This window comes from Diceros bicornis, chromosome 24, assembly GCF_020826845.1.
Source record: "Diceros bicornis minor isolate mBicDic1 chromosome 24, mDicBic1.mat.cur, whole genome shotgun sequence".
Lineage (NCBI taxonomy): Eukaryota > Metazoa > Chordata > Mammalia > Perissodactyla > Rhinocerotidae > Diceros > Diceros bicornis.
The window spans coordinates 17,971,004-17,987,153 of NC_080763.1; the positions used below are offsets into that span (position 1 = coordinate 17,971,004).

The 16,150-nt window shown below is 56.9% G+C and overlaps 1 protein-coding gene across 1 annotated transcript in view; it reads left to right on the top strand.

Annotated features, from left to right (window-relative positions):
- The first annotated feature begins 484 nt into the window (after nucleotides 1-484).
- PLEKHD1 (pleckstrin homology and coiled-coil domain containing D1) overlaps nucleotides 485-16,150 on the top strand; it is a 28,381-nt gene continuing 12,715 nt past the window's right edge. Inside the window, exons 1-6 of the mRNA XM_058567206.1 lie at nucleotides 485-1,038; nucleotides 12,743-12,836; nucleotides 13,185-13,274; nucleotides 13,505-13,581; nucleotides 14,436-14,527; nucleotides 15,489-15,541. Coding sequence (XP_058423189.1) covers nucleotides 890-1,038; nucleotides 12,743-12,836; nucleotides 13,185-13,274; nucleotides 13,505-13,581; nucleotides 14,436-14,527; nucleotides 15,489-15,541 — 555 coding nt within the window. The 5' untranslated portion in view covers nucleotides 485-889. The remainder of the gene's footprint in view (nucleotides 1,039-12,742; nucleotides 12,837-13,184; nucleotides 13,275-13,504; nucleotides 13,582-14,435; nucleotides 14,528-15,488; nucleotides 15,542-16,150) is intronic.

The following is a 16,150-nucleotide window of genomic DNA, read 5'->3' on the forward strand; positions in this document are numbered from 1 at the left end:
AGTTCTGGGAAAAGAAATCTGATCCGCGCGAGGCGGCGGTGGTGCACAGTGAAACCCACCTGAGGGGACGGGGAGGGGCAGGGAGCGGCCGCCGGCCCCGGTGGAGCCTCCTCTCGGGGCGGGCGCTTCGGGCACTTACCGAAGTCTCACCTGGCCACCGCCCTGCCTGAGGAGGTACAAGCATCTCCGCTTTACAGGTGAGAGCACCAAGGCTCACCGCAGCTTCACGCAGCTGTGTAAGGACTGAGGTGGGACTCCAAGCCCGGTGGTCTGACACCAAACCTTTGCTCTTTGCTCTCCCCCACCCAGAGGCGATTGGGGATCTGCAGGAGTGACTCCAAGCCCGTCACAAAGCAGACGTGTTCTCAGTTTCGATGTAGGCGCTGCACGCGACAGGGCCCCGAGGGGAGAGGTGGACGCGAGGGGTGGGGGTGGGGAAGTGCTGTGGCCGCATCCCGGGGCAGGGCGACCCGCCGCGACCTTCCGGATGCACGGAGCCCGGCCCTCCAGCCGGCGCCCGCACTGATTGGCGCTCGCGGCCGGCCTCCAGCTGGCTCACCTGCCCCTCCCAGCCAATCGGGGCCACCAGAATTGGGGCTGTCGCGGGGAGGGGGAAGATGCTGCCGGCTGGAGTCTGAGCCGCCCTCCCTGCCGAGTTCCCGCCCGGACCGCCTCCATCCCGAGCCCGAGCCGCAGGCTGCGCGCCCCGCGCCCCCTCGGCGCCGCGCTCCCGCGGCCCGGCCTCTCCGCGTCTCCGCTGGCTGCGCGCCCCGACGGCGCCCGGAGCCGCCCGCCGACGCCGCCTCCCCGTAGCCTCCCCCGGAGCCCCGCGTCCGTGCCTGCCCCGGGCGTGGGTGGGCCGGGCCGGGGGCAGCTCCGCTGAGGCAGCATGTTCACGTCCAAGTCCAACTCGGTGTCGCCCTCGCCGTCCCTGGAGCAGGCTGACTCGGACGCGCTGGACATCAGCACCAAAGTGCAGCTCTACGGCGTGCTGTGGAAGCGGCCCTTCGGGAGGCCGTCGGCCAAGTGGTCCCGGCGGTGAGTGCGCCTCCCGCGCCCGGTGAGGACCCCAGGGAGGGAGCCCATGGCCTAAGGACCCCCCACCACCCCTTCAGTCACTGTCCTGCCTCTGCCTTCCTTTATGACCTTGACCTCGCTCCATTTCACTCTGCGCTGACCACTCCCCACCTCACAAGATGTGGATCCCAGCGTGGGCTGGGGGCATCTCTGCCCGAGGGCTGGTTGAGCTGGGGTGGGACCACCGGCCTTGGAGGTAGTGGTGAATGCTCTGGGGACTGGATCTAAGTCTGAGGGGGGAGGTTGGGTGCGGGCTGAAGAGATCGTGGCCGTGGTGGGAGTCCAGCTGGGTCAGGTTGGGCCAGACACAGCCGCAGAAGGAGAAGCCGCATCTCCAGCCAAAGACGTCCTTCTGGGACCCCTATTGCCAATTCCATCATCTACACAAGCCCCCCTTCCCCAGGCCGCGAGGAGCAGGTTTAGAGGTGGGCCAAGGGTGTCCTACCTGCCCCCCATCCCCCCTGCTTCGTCTACCCCCAAACGGTACACACTGAGGGAGCTGGGCTGCTGGCCCTCCTGAAAGGCTCAGGCCAGGGGAGGGAGGAAGGGCCAGGAAGGTTCTGTGCCCAACCTTGGCAGAGTGATGTTGGCAATTCCTCCAACTGTCCCTTGAAATAATTTTTGAAAAATCTGTGCCAAGGGAAAAGAGACTCCAGTGCCTCAGGCAGAGAAGCCAGAAAGGAATGGAGGAACTAAGCTGGGTGGAGACGGGGCAGAGCCTGAGGGAAGTGGGGGAGGGGATGGATGGGCTTGACTGGAGGATTGATCCATTGGAAGGGGTGGTGGGAAGGGTCATAACACCCGGGAGCCCCTCTTTCTGGTGCCCAACTCAAAGGCAACTCCCCAGACATCAGTAGCCACTTCCCGCTTATAAATGGGCCTGGAAGGTATTGGAGGAAGGAGGAGGTCACAACCCTGAACTTGAAGGAAGTCCCCACTGCTGGTTTCAGGTGTTGTGGGCCATCTTCTGGACAGTGTTCACCTTTGAGCCAATCTCAGTTCTGAGATTTGCTGCTGGAATGGCCTATAGAACTCAGACCCCCATCTGGCCTCTCCCTGGAGGTGTGACCCTGCCAGGAAACTAGGAGTGTGTCTAGATGCCCCCGCCCATCCCTTGCCATGAGTCGAGCCTGAGCAGGCGGGCCTCCAATGTTCCCAGGACCACAGATCACAGGGATGTGGTAGTGGTTGGTTCCGATGTTCTACTTTGATGAATAATTTAATATTTTTACAAGGCCTCAGAACAAATGGGGCTGTGGAGGGTGTTTCACATTTTACATAGCTGTTGACATAACACATATTTTTGTTAGTTCTGCCTGCTTTCTCTCTGGGATTTAATGGGACATAGGCCCCTTGAGTTCCTCTGTCTTTGGACTTCTCAATGGAGGCCTGAGGCAGCATGGAGAGCATCTTGCAAGGGGCTTCGTGGGCGGTGCTGTCTGAGCTGCAGTGCCAGGAGCAGCCTCGTCTACCAGGGCACTCGAGTGGGGGTGGGAAGTCTGCTTGTAAGTTCAAGTACCATTAGCAGGATGTCCTTCTTCCCCCTACCGCTCCTGCCTCAGCTGCTCCAGGCAGCCAACGCTCCTTCCCCATTGGGTTTGGCTGCTGTCCTTGGCGTTGCCTCTGGGCCTTGTCCTCCAAGAATTCTCCTGCAAGGCATTTTCACCTGACTGCATCCCTAGTAAATGCTGGGGCCCGTGACCGCCAGGGTATGTCCCCTAACCTCACCCACAGTTGTGGGGACCTGGCCGCTGCACCCACAGTTGATTCCAAGGCTGGGAGGTGTCAGGGGCAAAGGCTCCCAGTTAACAGCACAGTGGTTGGGAGGGGAGCTTGGAGAGCTAGCACCCCCCACCCCAAGAATCTCCCTCAGCCTCCACAGCCACTCAAAAAACATCCAGTCTAAGAACAGTGTACATGCTCTGCAAATACAGCTTCAAGTCAAGTCCTCCAGCCCCCTTCCTTCCAAGGAGGTGGTCACCTCTGTTCCCTGCCTTATAAGAATTCTGGAGCTGCCCCTGTGCAAAGACTGCCCCTCCCCTGGGCTTAGGAAAGTGCTGACATCCCACCTGCCCACTCTGGACCGCTGTCCATGTTCACAGTTCGGGGAGTACACACAACACACACACACACACACGATTTAGCCTTGGGTCAGTGAAAGAGCCAGCCAGAGAGGGTCTGGGGGTGGGGGGGCATGATGCTAAGCTTAGCCCCCTCTCACTTCCCAGCAGGGCCCCCTGGGCCCCAGTTCCCCATTTGTGAAATGGAGTCTCTGGACCTCAGCTAATTGGTGACCACAGGAAGGCTTGGGGAGGGGGCAGCTCAGGCCCGCCGCTGTGGAGCCTTGCCATTAGTGCAATCGATGCCCTGGCTGGGGCAGCTAAGGGGAGGGGGCCTGGAGAGGCTCCTGCGCTGCATAAATAACGAATGGGCAGGATGGAACCGGCTGTGGCCAGCTGGGTTTTGTAAAACCTCTTTGGCTCAGGCTAAGTCTCAGGGCAGGTGCCTCCAACCCTGCTGCCCAAGCAGCCTGGCCCTTCCTGGGGTGGGACGATGACCTTGAGCTAAAGGGTCAGCTTTTTTGCTAGGGGCAACAAAAGGGGAAAGAAATCAAAAACATCACTTGGCAGAGATGAGAGAATCTGGGAGAGGTGTCTAGAGGATAAGGTTGATGACTCCATCTTCCCCTGAATCTATGAGCAGTAGAGACGCGAGTGCGAGAGGGAGGAGCAGAGTGCCTCAGCCTCGCCGTGTCAGCCGCATGGTGGGGCTGGTTTGGCCGGACTAACTCTTTCCCAGGGTTTAATACTGTCTCCAGCCTTCTAGTCCCTGTTCCAAATCCCTTCTGAACAACTCCCAGGCGGGAGCCGCCGAGGAGGAGGGCCCAGCCAGGGGCATCAACACTCCTTGTCCCTCCTTCCCCCGCCTGGTGTAAGGTGGCCAGTGCGGCCTGAGCCCAGCTCAGCTGCAGGTCACTCTCGTGGAACATGGGTGGGTCCCTGCCTCAGGGAGCTAAGATTCACAGTGTCCACTAAGTGCCAAGGGACCATGGAGACAGTGGGCACATTTCCCAAATCTCAGGCCACAACCTGCACAAGTGGAAAGGCGATCTGGCCAGTTGGTGGTCACCCTACCAAAAAGATCTGGGGAGACTGTCTTCCCAGAGGCGTTTGGGTCTAGGGTTTTCATCTTTGGCTCTGAGCGCTGCTTCCTAGAGGTGACACTGCAATACCCAGCTGTCCCAGAGGGCTGAGGGGAAGAGCCTAGCATGTCACCTCCACACACCTCACTCTGGTGGCACTGGGATTTGGTCTCACTTTCTGGCTCACATGGCACACCCACAGCTGGCTGTGTGAGGTGACCCCCCAAACACAGCTGTAGCCTTGCTGCTTGTTTTATCACTGCCGGAGGGTGCCCTCAGGCCCCTCTTTTTATAATCAATTAGTGTTCCCCAACTTCTAGAGTGACAGCATTTGGGGATGGGCAGTGGCTAGGTGGCAGCTGAGGTATCTCCCCAGATCCCTCTGTCCATCACCCGCCCCCCCTGCCACTAAGGTGGTGGCATCGAGCTTACACTCAGTCCTGAGGTGAAGGACAGGGGCACAGTCTCTGGATCACAGCCATACAATGAAATAACACTCAGGACTTCAGGCTTCCCTTGGGTCATGGGATGATTCGCCTGGACCAACTGGCTGAAGTTAAGTGAATTGATTGTGCAAACAAGCCACACTCCCCCCCACCCCCAGAGCTGTCCCTAGCGGCTGTTGCTGTCCTGTTTGAGGATGAGTCTCCCCTCGCAGGGGCTGGACCTCAAGCAGGGCCCTTGCAGGTGTCGCGGCTTCCTTCCCTGCAGTACTCGGGAATAATAAAGCCCTCCTTTTGAGAGCAGCTGTGGCTGTGGTGGAGCGTGAACCTGGGCTCAGAGGCGGGAGCTCTGACTTCCAGCCCCAGCTCTGCCGGTGACCAGCTGCAGGATGCAGGCCGGGCGTGGCAGTCTCCCCTCACTGACGGCAGCGTCTCCCGTACAAAGTGGGAGCGGGTCACACTCTGGTTCTTAAACTGTTCCATGGGTGATTCTAGAGGTGGCTGGCCTGTACTGAAGAGGGTAGGGAGCAGGGCATGGGCTCCAAGGCCCTCACCCACTTTACCCAGAGCCTCTGCGCTGTTACCTGTTTTACATATTCAGCTTGTCTTTACTGTATTGTTTGAAGAATTCTGCTAACATTTTTTTTAACTCCCTTGGACTTGAAGATCTCTGCATAAGCTCTAACTTGTCATCACTCGTGCGCCTCACAGGTCAAGTCCTGTGGTCCTACCCTCTCAGACCTACTGCCAGACAAGTGGCCAGATGAGCATTCCCTGAGCATACCAGGACACCCAGAACGAACAAAAGGGACACACTGGGGGCTGTGTCATTTCTGCCTGCCTTCTGAAAAGGACACTCCCGATAACTGTCCTTCCCTGGCTCTGGGACTTACCTGGCCCCAACCCCCACACACCCATTCTCAGGGCCTGAGGGGTTCAGGGATAAGGGGAAGAAAGGTCAGCCAGACTGGCTGTCCCACCCTTCTGTGAAATGTAACCCATGGGTGGCTCCCACGTCCCCTGGGTTCTCACTGCCCTCTTGAGAGTGGGGTAAGTTTGGCCCAAGGTCTAACCCCACAATCCTGAGGAGTCTAAACCTGCACCAGGGTTTCTGCTAATCCCCAAGAGGCTCTAAACGCTTGTTTCCTTGTTTATGAATTTATTTGCTGTCCACTGTGGGTGGTTCTTGTTGTACAACCAGGCGTGGAACTCAGCTCATTCCCCTCTTCCCCACTGCCACGTGGACATATTAGCCTCTCACACAATGTGTGTGTGAGTCTAGCAGACTGTGATGAAGAGCAGGTTTGCCAAAGAGGAGGAGGCATTGAAATCACAGAGGTGCAAACACTTGCTAACTAAGTGCTAGCTCCCTGGTTTCTCAAGCCTTCCAGGCACCCCATCTCACCACCACCAGAGATGGGATTCTTCACCCCTGTCTCAACCCTGTAGGCCCCGGACTCTTGCATCTTCCCTGGATCCTCTCTCCTCTGCACTCTCCCATCACCCCTCCTCCCCAGTGCCCTCCAGGATTTCCCTAACTCCAAATTTCTCTCTCTCTGATGCAAGGCCCTTTCCAGCCCTTACTCCCAAACTTCGCTTTTGCATCTCCAGACGTTAAGGGGCTCTGCAGAGTGGATGGGCCTTTCTTTAACAGGACTCTCCCAGCTTAGAGGTACCTGTGGGTCTAAGTAGCATTTTCCCTCCCTTCCAGCTGGATCTTTTGTGAGGCCAGTGTTGACCATCAACCTCCGGTTGAGCCCTTGGTGCATCCAGAACTCTGAGGAGGGCAGTAAATGTGGAGCAAAGCTTAGGGAAATCCTTCCTGGGTCCCCTAGTTCCTGTTGGATGGCACCATGCCCACCCTGTCACCTGAGCTGGAGTCCTGGCCCTCATGTCATCCCAGACTCTGCTCTCCCCGCCCTTGTCTAGTTATTCAACAAGCCCTGCTGACTTATCAGCAATAACCAATAACTCTATTATCACCAATAACTCTAATTTGCCCCTTTGCCTGGCTGTGGACCCCTCAAAGCCACCCTACCCATGTCTAAAACTACAATTTGACCTCACAGATGCCCTGCTAGAAACCCATGGGCAGCTCCCCTCCTCCTCTGCAAGGAGAAGCCCAGACTTCTCGTGAGGACTTCATACCCCGCCCTGCTCTGGTCCCTGCTTCTCTTTGACCTTAACTCACCCCTTACTCCCCATCTCCTGCACCACTGCCCTCCCCTCTTGTACTTCTCTGCCAGTAATACCAGACATATTTTCATAACCTTGAACACACCATTTTCTGCACATGCTGTTCCTTCTGCATAGAATGCATTTCCCCCTTCCTTTTCCTCCCAGATTCCTGATAACTCCTATTCATTCTTGAAAACCCTGCTCAGTTGTCACCTCCTCTCAGAGAACTCCCTTGGCTGGACGTCTGAACCATTCATTCCTCCTTGGTCTGTACTCTTCCTGTGCCTCATACAAACTTACAGTGTTTCAGGGTACCCTGGTGCTTTACAGTTATCCCAGCTCCCCACTTACCAGCTGTGTGATCTGGGGCATGTTACTTAAATTCTCTGTGCTCCACATACCTCACCTAGCTCATGTGAGGAGTGAGTGAGTTAACACACATAATGATGATACTAGAACAGTGCCTGGCACAAAGGAGGAGCTCGATAAGCATTAGTTATTTTTTAAATTATTGATTTCTACGCTCTCTCTGCTGCATTTGACTATAAGCTCCTTGAGGGCAGGGATCCCAAGCCCCGGGGCCCACCTGCTGTGTCAGGCGATTTGTTAATGCTCTCTGACCTGAGCTGACCTTGCAGAGACAAGCTAGGAAGACAGACATCATGAGTGCTGAGGAGGGCCAGGCGTCAGGGAGCACGGCAGCTGAGAGCAGGGACTCTGTCAGCAGAGAAGCTGAGCTCCAAGTTTGCCACTTACTGGGTGCTGAATCTCTCTGGGCCTCAATTTCCTCACGGGTGAAGTAGAAAAACAAATACCCCCATCTCTCAGAGTTGTTGTGAGAGATTTAAATAAGATCATGTCAATAAAACACTTAGAAAAGTGAGTGTCTTGGCGCCTCGTAAATGCTCCTTAATCTGGAGGTGAAAAGACCGTTCTTTAAGACCAGAGAGAGGGGGCCGCCAAGTTGACTTGGACCCCTGACCTCACACGCACACTCGGGCTTCACAGCCCAGTGGGGCGGACAGGAGAGTCCTGAGGGCTAGGGCTGGCGGGGACACAGCTTCGCCCAAGGCTGAGGTTGGCCCCGGACAGGAGGGGGGCTTTGGACAGGAGGGCGGGGCAGATGCAGGCAAGCGCCGTGTGTTTGCTCAGGGAGCGGGCCACGTGGGCTGGAGCCAAGAGCTCCTGCCAGTAGGAGCCGTGTGGGTGCCAGTGGGAAAGGAGGTCTGGGGAGGCTGCGGCAGACACTGCACCTAATAATAATACACAATAATAGTAGTAATATAAGCAAACATTTACTGAGTATTTACCATGTGTCCCACACTGTTCTAAGTCTTTGTGTGAGGAAACCCATCTAATTATCCCGACGACCCTGAAAGGTGTAGATACTGTTATCCTCACGTTAGCCTGGGGAGGCCAGGTGACTTGCCCTGGTCATGCTGCTGCTAAGTGGCCGAGCTTGACTCTCGGCTACCCCAGCCTTGACACCTCCCGCCTCTGGCCCATCTGCTTCCTGCCCAGATGCTGGCATGAGGGAGAAGCAGCTCCTGAGGCAGCGTTGGGTGGGGAGGAGGAGCAGGGACTGTCGTCCGTGGGTTCCAGTCCCAGCTGCATCTCTGCCCTAGCTGTGTGACCTTGCACACATTACTTGACCTCTAAGCCTCAGTTTCCCCATCTGTAAAATGGGAATAGACAGCTCCACCTTCCAGGATAGTTACATGGATCAAGTACTCTGATCCGTGTCAAGCACTTAGCACGGGGCCGACCCCCCGAGAATAGCTAAGGAAACGGTGACTCTCCAGCCTTTGCACAGCCAGCCCAACTCCGCAGGGCCCAGAAGGAGGTGCCCCCTGGCCTGCAGTCAGAATGAGAGCGTCTGGGAGCTCAGGGACTTTGGAGGAAGGGGCAGGAAGAGGAAACGACCTTCTGCATAGGGACACTCAGGTCCTGGGCCCCCACCTGCTGAGAAGAAGCTGACATCAGCTGTAGCAGTGGAAGGTCCCCGAGACAGATTCATACGCAACGCTGGCCCTTTGGGTCCTAGAAGTGCGCTTGCCAAGCGTGCCCTTTGTTAGTGATGCTCTTCCCTGCCAGCCAAGGAGTCGCTCTCCTCCTCCAGGTCTTGCAGCTCCCCTCCCTGGCCCCCACCCCCACCCAGACCAAGCTGAGAACAGCTGGAGCTGGGCCAGGCTTCGCATGCATGGTGTGTGGGACCTTCACAATCCCTGCAGCCCACGGGGCCCCCAGGCCTGCTGAAGCCTGGCCAGCCTGGAGCAAAGGCTGCCCTGGACGTCCGTCTTCCCCTGCGTCTCTCTGTGCCTTCCTTCAGAGGGCAAGAGGAGGAAGGGCGTGATGTCTGGGGGACACATCCTGTGTGCCAGACAAGTGCTGAGGACTTGACATGCCTTCACTCACCAGATCTGTTGTCCCCTATTGTGGTGACAGCCGCTAAAGGATCCCCTGCCCTTGTCCCCCCGAAAGTCTGTTCTCAGCACAGCGGCCAGGCTGAGTCTTTTGCGACGTGAGTCAGATCAGGGCACTCCTGCTCAAAACCCTCTGTGGCTGTCTCCCTTACTCAGAGTAAAAACCGGCCTCTATCAATGAGCAGTGTGACCTTCAGCAAGTCATTCACCTTTCTGCTTCATTTCTGCCCATATGAAATGCAGACACCACCTGTCCCATAGGATAATTGTGAGTGTTAAATGCGTTAACAGAGGTAACCGCTTGGAATAGGCATGGCTTAGGGTAAGTGCTAAATAAACATTAGCTTTATTGATGTAAACATTATCATTATTGTCATTACACAATCTGGCCCCGCTGCTTTCTGCCTGGCTCCCTCTGCTGCAGCCGCACAGAGCCAGGCATACTTCCCACCCCAGGGCCTTTGCACCTGTGGTTCCTCTGCCTAGAACATCTTCCCTCTCTTCAGATTGTCACCTTCTTAATCAGGCTGTCCCTGGCCACCCTGTTTAATATCGAAACCTCCCCACCCACCCCTCACCCATCGCTTACCCTCCATGGCATTTATCAGCATCTGGTAAATGGCATTTATTTACCGTCTGCCTCTCCATTACGCACACACTCACTTGCGTGTTCGCTCTATGAGGACAGGTGTTTGTGTGTCTCTTGTCCACACTCTGTCCTCAGCACCTGGGATGTTGTCTGGCACAGAGCAGGAGGGCAGCAGTTATTTGTTGAATCAGTGAATGAACCTTCACAGCACCCCCAGGAGACAGATATTTGCACCCGCATTTTGTAAAGGAGCTTGGCAAGGGAAGCTCAGCAAGCCTGCGAGATTGCTTGAGGCTGTGGCTTGAGGGGCGGGATTGTTTGACCCCAGAGCCCCCATCCTTCCCTGCCTGTGTGTCTAATGGTCGACTCCTCCCACTCCAGGCCCTGGCTGGGTGCTTTGCTCTGAATGGGGAGGGGGCTCCAGAAGCATCAGGAAGGCAAGAGGGATTTGTATGAGTCAGCTCAGGCTCCCATAACAAAGTACCACAGACTGGGTGACTTAAACAACGGAAATTTATGTCTCACTGTTCTGGAGGCTGGAAGTTGAGATCAGGGTGCCGGCATGGTCAGGTTCTGGTGAGGGCTCTCTTCCTGGTTTGCAGACGGCTGCCTCCTCCCTGTGTCCTCACGTGGCAGAGGGAAAGAGAGAAAGCTTCCTCTTCCTACAGGGCCATAGTCCTATCGGATTAGGGCCCCATTCTCTGGACCTCATTTAACTTTAATTACCTCCTAAAGATCCTATTTCCAGACAGTCACATCGGGGGTTAAGGCTTCAACACATGAATTTGGGGGACACATTCAGTCCACAGCAGTGTCTCAGAAGCCATTGGAAGGGGAGGAGGAAGCCCTGGGGGAAGCCTGTCTCACTTCCTGGGGGTGATGGGTACTCAGACCATGGGACTGTGCCACTCAGTCCTGTCCTGGGTGCTCTGCGAATTGGTGGAGGGATAAGCACAGTCCCATTTGAGCCTCACAGTGACCCGTAGAGGTCGGTGTTAGCACCCCCATTCTACAGACAAATAGACCGAGGTTCAGAAAGGTGAGCCTACTTACCCAAGGCCCCCGAGCTGAGACATGGTGGGCCTGTCTGATGCCAAAGCCTGTGCTCTTAGCTACTCTGTGAAGGTCCCTTGAAACAGGCAGGGGGCATCTCCCTCGGCCCACAAGATGAGAGGGCATGGCCCCGTCCTCCAGGAGCCGAGCATCCCCTTGGGACAAGATGAGAAGATGGGGTGTGGCAGTGGCACTAGGTGGCGAGTGCATGGCTCAGTCAACAATGCAGGAGGGGCTCAGAGGGCGGTGTGCACTGGGCTGGTCACCAAGCGGGAGAAGGGTCCAGCCAGATGAGGAGTGAGAGGAGGGCGTTCCGGGGAGAACTGCACGGTCTCCTTTGCAGGATCATGCAAACGTGGTGAGGGGGAGGCAGTGAGCACGGTGTTCACCTGGAGAGGGAGGCTGGAGGGGACAAGTGGCGGGAAAGCCGAGGAGGTGGACAGAGCTCAGCGCCGGAGGCCCAGAGGTGCCCACAGTTCTGCAGAAGGTGGTATTCGCATGCTCTTTCTCCACGGGGGGCAGGAAGGCCTGCGGGAAGAGTTGGCCTTAGTAGGAGGTCGCCTCTGAGGTCCACAGTTCCATTCGGTATCCGGCTGGGCCGAGAGGGTCGGTGCGGATAAAGAGCATGGGTTGGCGTGAGGCTCACACCGAACACAAAGCTGAGCTTCACTTTCCTGGGGGAGAGGTGGCAGCTATGGACCCTCCCCACAGCAGCTGTGGCCTCAGGAAAGGTCATGTGGCTGGTGGAACCTTCAGAGATTCACTGACGTCGTGGTGCCCAGCAGCAACTTTTCAAGCCCCTCACAAGAGGGCGCGTCCAGCCAGTGGTGTGCTGGTAAATGTTTAACAACTGGCTCTCTTGGTGTGGAGGGGAGCACTGTTTTGTAGTATTTGATGCTTTTCATGGTGTAAGTACTCCCACTATGACTGATCTAGCTACCAACGCAGGTCACTGAACGCAGAGCAGGGGAGAGTCACTCCGTTGCTCTTGTGAGCCCGTCTGAGTCAGCTCCAGCACACCACTGTTTCCTCAGTCCCATCACTACAACAGCGGCGTTAGCCGGGGGCCTGGGAGGAGGGAGCCAGCCACTCTGGGTGTCCCTGAGCCCGGGGGCTTTGAGGCCCAATTGGATCTTCTCCCAGCGGACACCCGGTGTCTTAGCCTAGTCAGCTCCAATCGTTAGTCCTATGAGGGTCCCCAGGGTGCGTCCAAGTGTTCCACATGTTGGCGTCAAGGCTGTCATCTCCCCAACAGGATGTACCAAGGTCCCGGAAACCCTGTTAGACCTGAGTCCCCGAAGGAGGCTGTGGAGCAGCCTGAGACCAAAGGGAATGCAGGCGTCACATGCAGACTGCAGGGCTGGCCTTGCCAGCCTGGTACCCAAATTTCATTCAGTTACTAACCTTCATGATTACTTGTCAAAAGACCCATCTTGGAATCTGGTGTCTTCTTTCTCCACTTCCACCCCTCCTGGGGTAGACTCTAAGGGACTGGAGATAATGGCTCCAGGGGTTGAAGATCCCTGTGAGGAAGGACCACAGATGCCCTCCTGTGCCAAGGGTGGTGGTTTGGGGGGCTGGAGGCAGCCAGACCTGGAAGCCACTTGTGGGCCTTCCACTTCAGCTGGCCACTTGTGCGAGGGTTGGGCAGCCTGGTGGTGGGCAGCTGGCCAACTGAGGCCTTTCCCAGATGTGGCAGGTGAGTTGGTGAGGATGAGTCTGAGCTGGCGTCCCCATTGGCTCCCCAGGTGAGTGCAGGGCCCCCAAGGGTGCTCTTGTTGTCCCAAGAAAGCTCACCCTTCTCTCCTGATTGCCCTCCTTCCCCCACCTCCTGTAGGTTTTTCATCATCAAAGAGAGCTTTCTTCTTTACTACTCTGAGAGCGAAAAAAAGAGTTTTGAAACCAATAAATACTTCAATATACATCCTAAGGTGAGGCAGCCTCTCCCAGGGCCACAGTGGGGGAGGGCCTAGAGGGGACGACGGGGATGGTATCCTGTGAGGGTAGGGGACCATCTCTTCTTGCTCTGGTCTAGCAGGGAATCTGGAGAACAAATCCTTCTTGGGGCACAAGACCCCCTGCCCCTCCTGGGCTGGGCCCCCCACCCTCCTGGGCCACAGATCCTGCCCTGGCCCTACCTCTCCCCTCTGGGAGTCAATTCTGGTCTGGCTTCTGGCCTGGGGCCCTTGGAAGGACCTGGCTTTGGCTGAGGGCTCCCAGAGGCCTTCAGTGACTGGGGCTGGGTGGGGTGGGGGCTGCCTGTTCGAATTCTTTCTCAGGGTGTCATCCCTCTGGGGGGCTGCCTGGTGGAGGCCAAGGAAGAGCCCAGCATGCCCTATGCCATGAAAATTTCCCACCAGGACTTCCACGTGAGTAAGGCTCTCCCCTCAGCCTGGGCTCAGCTGGGGCAGACCAGCTTCTCTGGGACCCCCAGGTCCCTGGGGGAAACCCCTCCAGTGGCCTGGCCTGGGAAAGGTGTCAGTGCCATAGGGATGTGGGATGGGAGAGCAGAGCTGGGCCTACTGAGGCCTGGGGGCAGCCTCCATCATCTTCGAAGTAGCCTCTTCTCAGGTACACCCATGGTTCCTCTTCCTGGCAGGGAAACATCTTGCTGGCTGCCGAGTCAGAGTTTGAGCAGACCCAGTGGCTGGAGATGCTGCAGGAGTCTGGGAAGGTGTAAGTGACCACAGGCAGGAGGGGGCAGCCTGAGGGTCCAGAAGGGGAGAAGGGTATGGGCTGGGCCGACCCTGGTCTCCCTGCCTCTGCTGGGATCCCGGTGGGCACTGAGGACCCCAGGAACAGGCAGAGTGGGAAGGAAAATGTCTGGGTCTCCTTGAGGACAGGGCTATGGACGAGGGGCGAGAGGAGATAGGCCAGGTTTAGAGCATCTGTGAGGGTCTCCTAAGCGAGCTTTGCTCGCCTAGAGTCACAGGTGGCAGACGTCGACACCATTTGTCTCCAACTCTTGGGATAGAATCCAGCATCACTAGTAGGATTTGGCTGCCTGATGACACCCATCTCACCTCCCCAGGCCCTTAATTAATCCTAGCACAGACCAGAGTAGTACTTCGTAAATCAGAGTCCAGATCACAGAAACCTCCAGCCCAACACAGTCTATCTGCACGTAAACCCCTGTCCCAGCACCTGCCTATTCAAGCTGGGTCACGCTTTTAGTTCGACAAATAACACTGAGTGCATGTCCGTGCCAGGCCTTGCTCCAGGTGGTGGGCATGCAGTGGTGTAGAAAGCAGCCCAGGCTGCAATCTCTTCCCTGCTCCAAAAGCGCCGTTGGCCCAGCCCACTTTGGTGGCCCACTTTGCAGCCTTGGCCGGCCTCCAGGGACTGTAACTGATCGATGCTGGTGGCGTGCCCAGAGCCATGGGTGCCAGAGCGAATGCAAGCTGGGATTCCGGAGGAAAAAGGATGGGCGAGTACAAAACATGCACTTTCTTTCTCCTCTGCCCTTCTGTTTTAACGATTTTATGTGTCGTCCTCTTCTCTCCTCTGTCCCATCTGCCCTCCCTCCCCAGGACTTGGAAGAACGCCCAGCTGGGAGAAGCCATGATCAAAAGCCTGGAGGCCCAGGGGCTGCAGTTGGCCAAGGAGAAGCAGGAGTACTTAGGTTGGCTGGAGGCGTGGGCTGGGGGCTGAGATTCCCTGATGGCAGCCCCTCAGGGCCAGGGGCTTCTTGGAGGACTGAAGGGGTGTCTTGGAGGGGCTCAGCAGGCTGTGAGAGCCAGACACCAGCTTGGACCCTGGAGGGCTTTATGGCGTAATAAATGTCCTTTGGGCCAGCATGACACAAGGTGGGAAAGCCTAGTGGTTAGGAGCCTGGGCTCCGGACCCAGCTTGGTCGCCTACCTGTCGACTGTGTGTGTCTTTAGGCAGTACAGGCTCTCTAAGCCTCAATTTCCTCATCCTTAAAATGGAGACAAAACTAGTCCTTAGCTTTCAGAGGTGATGGGGAATTGGGGTAAATGAGACAATGCCTCTATGCGCTGGTGTCAGGCGTGCAGTAAGGGCTCCATAAATCGTGTTGATCTTATTGTCCTGCCCTGGGCCCCAGATCCTGGACTTTCCCCCACAACCCGCCCCCCCGCCCACTTTAACCCTGACCACAAGGTCCCAGGCCCCTGTGCCCGTGACTGGCTGGTAAACAGGCTGTTTGGGAAAGAAAGTGAGTCTGGGGGTTTGGTCTTTTGCCCAGGACCCTCTCCCCTGCCGCCTCCTTAGACTCTTGGGGCCCCAGCCCTGGTTCCCCTCTGCCTGCTCCAGACATCTACCCTCCCCATGTAGCCAGACTAGCACAGAGGTTAACAGCACCCCTGGGGTGCAGAGACACACTTGAGCTTCCAAGAACGAGGCCGTCTTTGCCTTGTGAATGCGCAAAGCAGGGACAGGGCTGGGAAAGGAGGGTGGCTCCTGCCATCCTCAGAAGCCGGCCCCTCCCTCTGGCTGGCCTGGGCGGGGCAGTGCTGACCTCTTAGGAGATGCTGAGGGTGACAGCGTTACCACGGCACTGGCCCCTCAGGACCGGATCTGGAGGGAGCTTCTTGTGAGAGTGTGTGTGCTCGCTTTGGCAGACAAACTGATGGAAGAGACCGAAGAACTCTGCCTTCAGAGGGAGCAGAGAGAGGTAGGTGCCACCGGGGCCGCTCAGAATCGCTGCACCCTGCCCCACCTCCCGCGCTGTGGGCCCCTCAGTGCCCAGATGGACTCGCTTGTGTTTCTGGAATTAGGGAATTAGGGAATGATGTTGGAAAGCTGGGCACCTAGAGAACTTGCTGGAAAAGCAGACAGGCCGAGCAGGGAGGCCAATGAGATGGCAGTGCTTGGGACTTGCTGTAGCTTCTTGGCAAGAAGTGTAGTTCTCCTCCCCAATCCCCAGGGACGAAGGTAAGAAGGGTAGGTGACCACCTTCTGGAGAAAGAGCCATCAAAAATTTTATACGCTGGGGGCCGGCCCAGTGGCGCAAGTGGTTAAGTGCATGCGCTCCGCTGCGGCGGCCCGGGGTTCCTCGGTTCACATCCCGGGTGCACACCAACGCACTGCTTGGCAAGCCATGCTGTGGCGGCGTCCCATATAAAGTGGAGGAAGATGGGCACAGATGTTAGCCCAGGGCCAGTCTTCCTCAGCAAAAAAAAAAAAAAGAGGAGAATTGGCAGATGTTAGCACAGGGCTGATCTCCTCACACACACACAAAAAAATTTTATAAGCTGTGTCCGTAGGTCATGAGCTGCTTGCC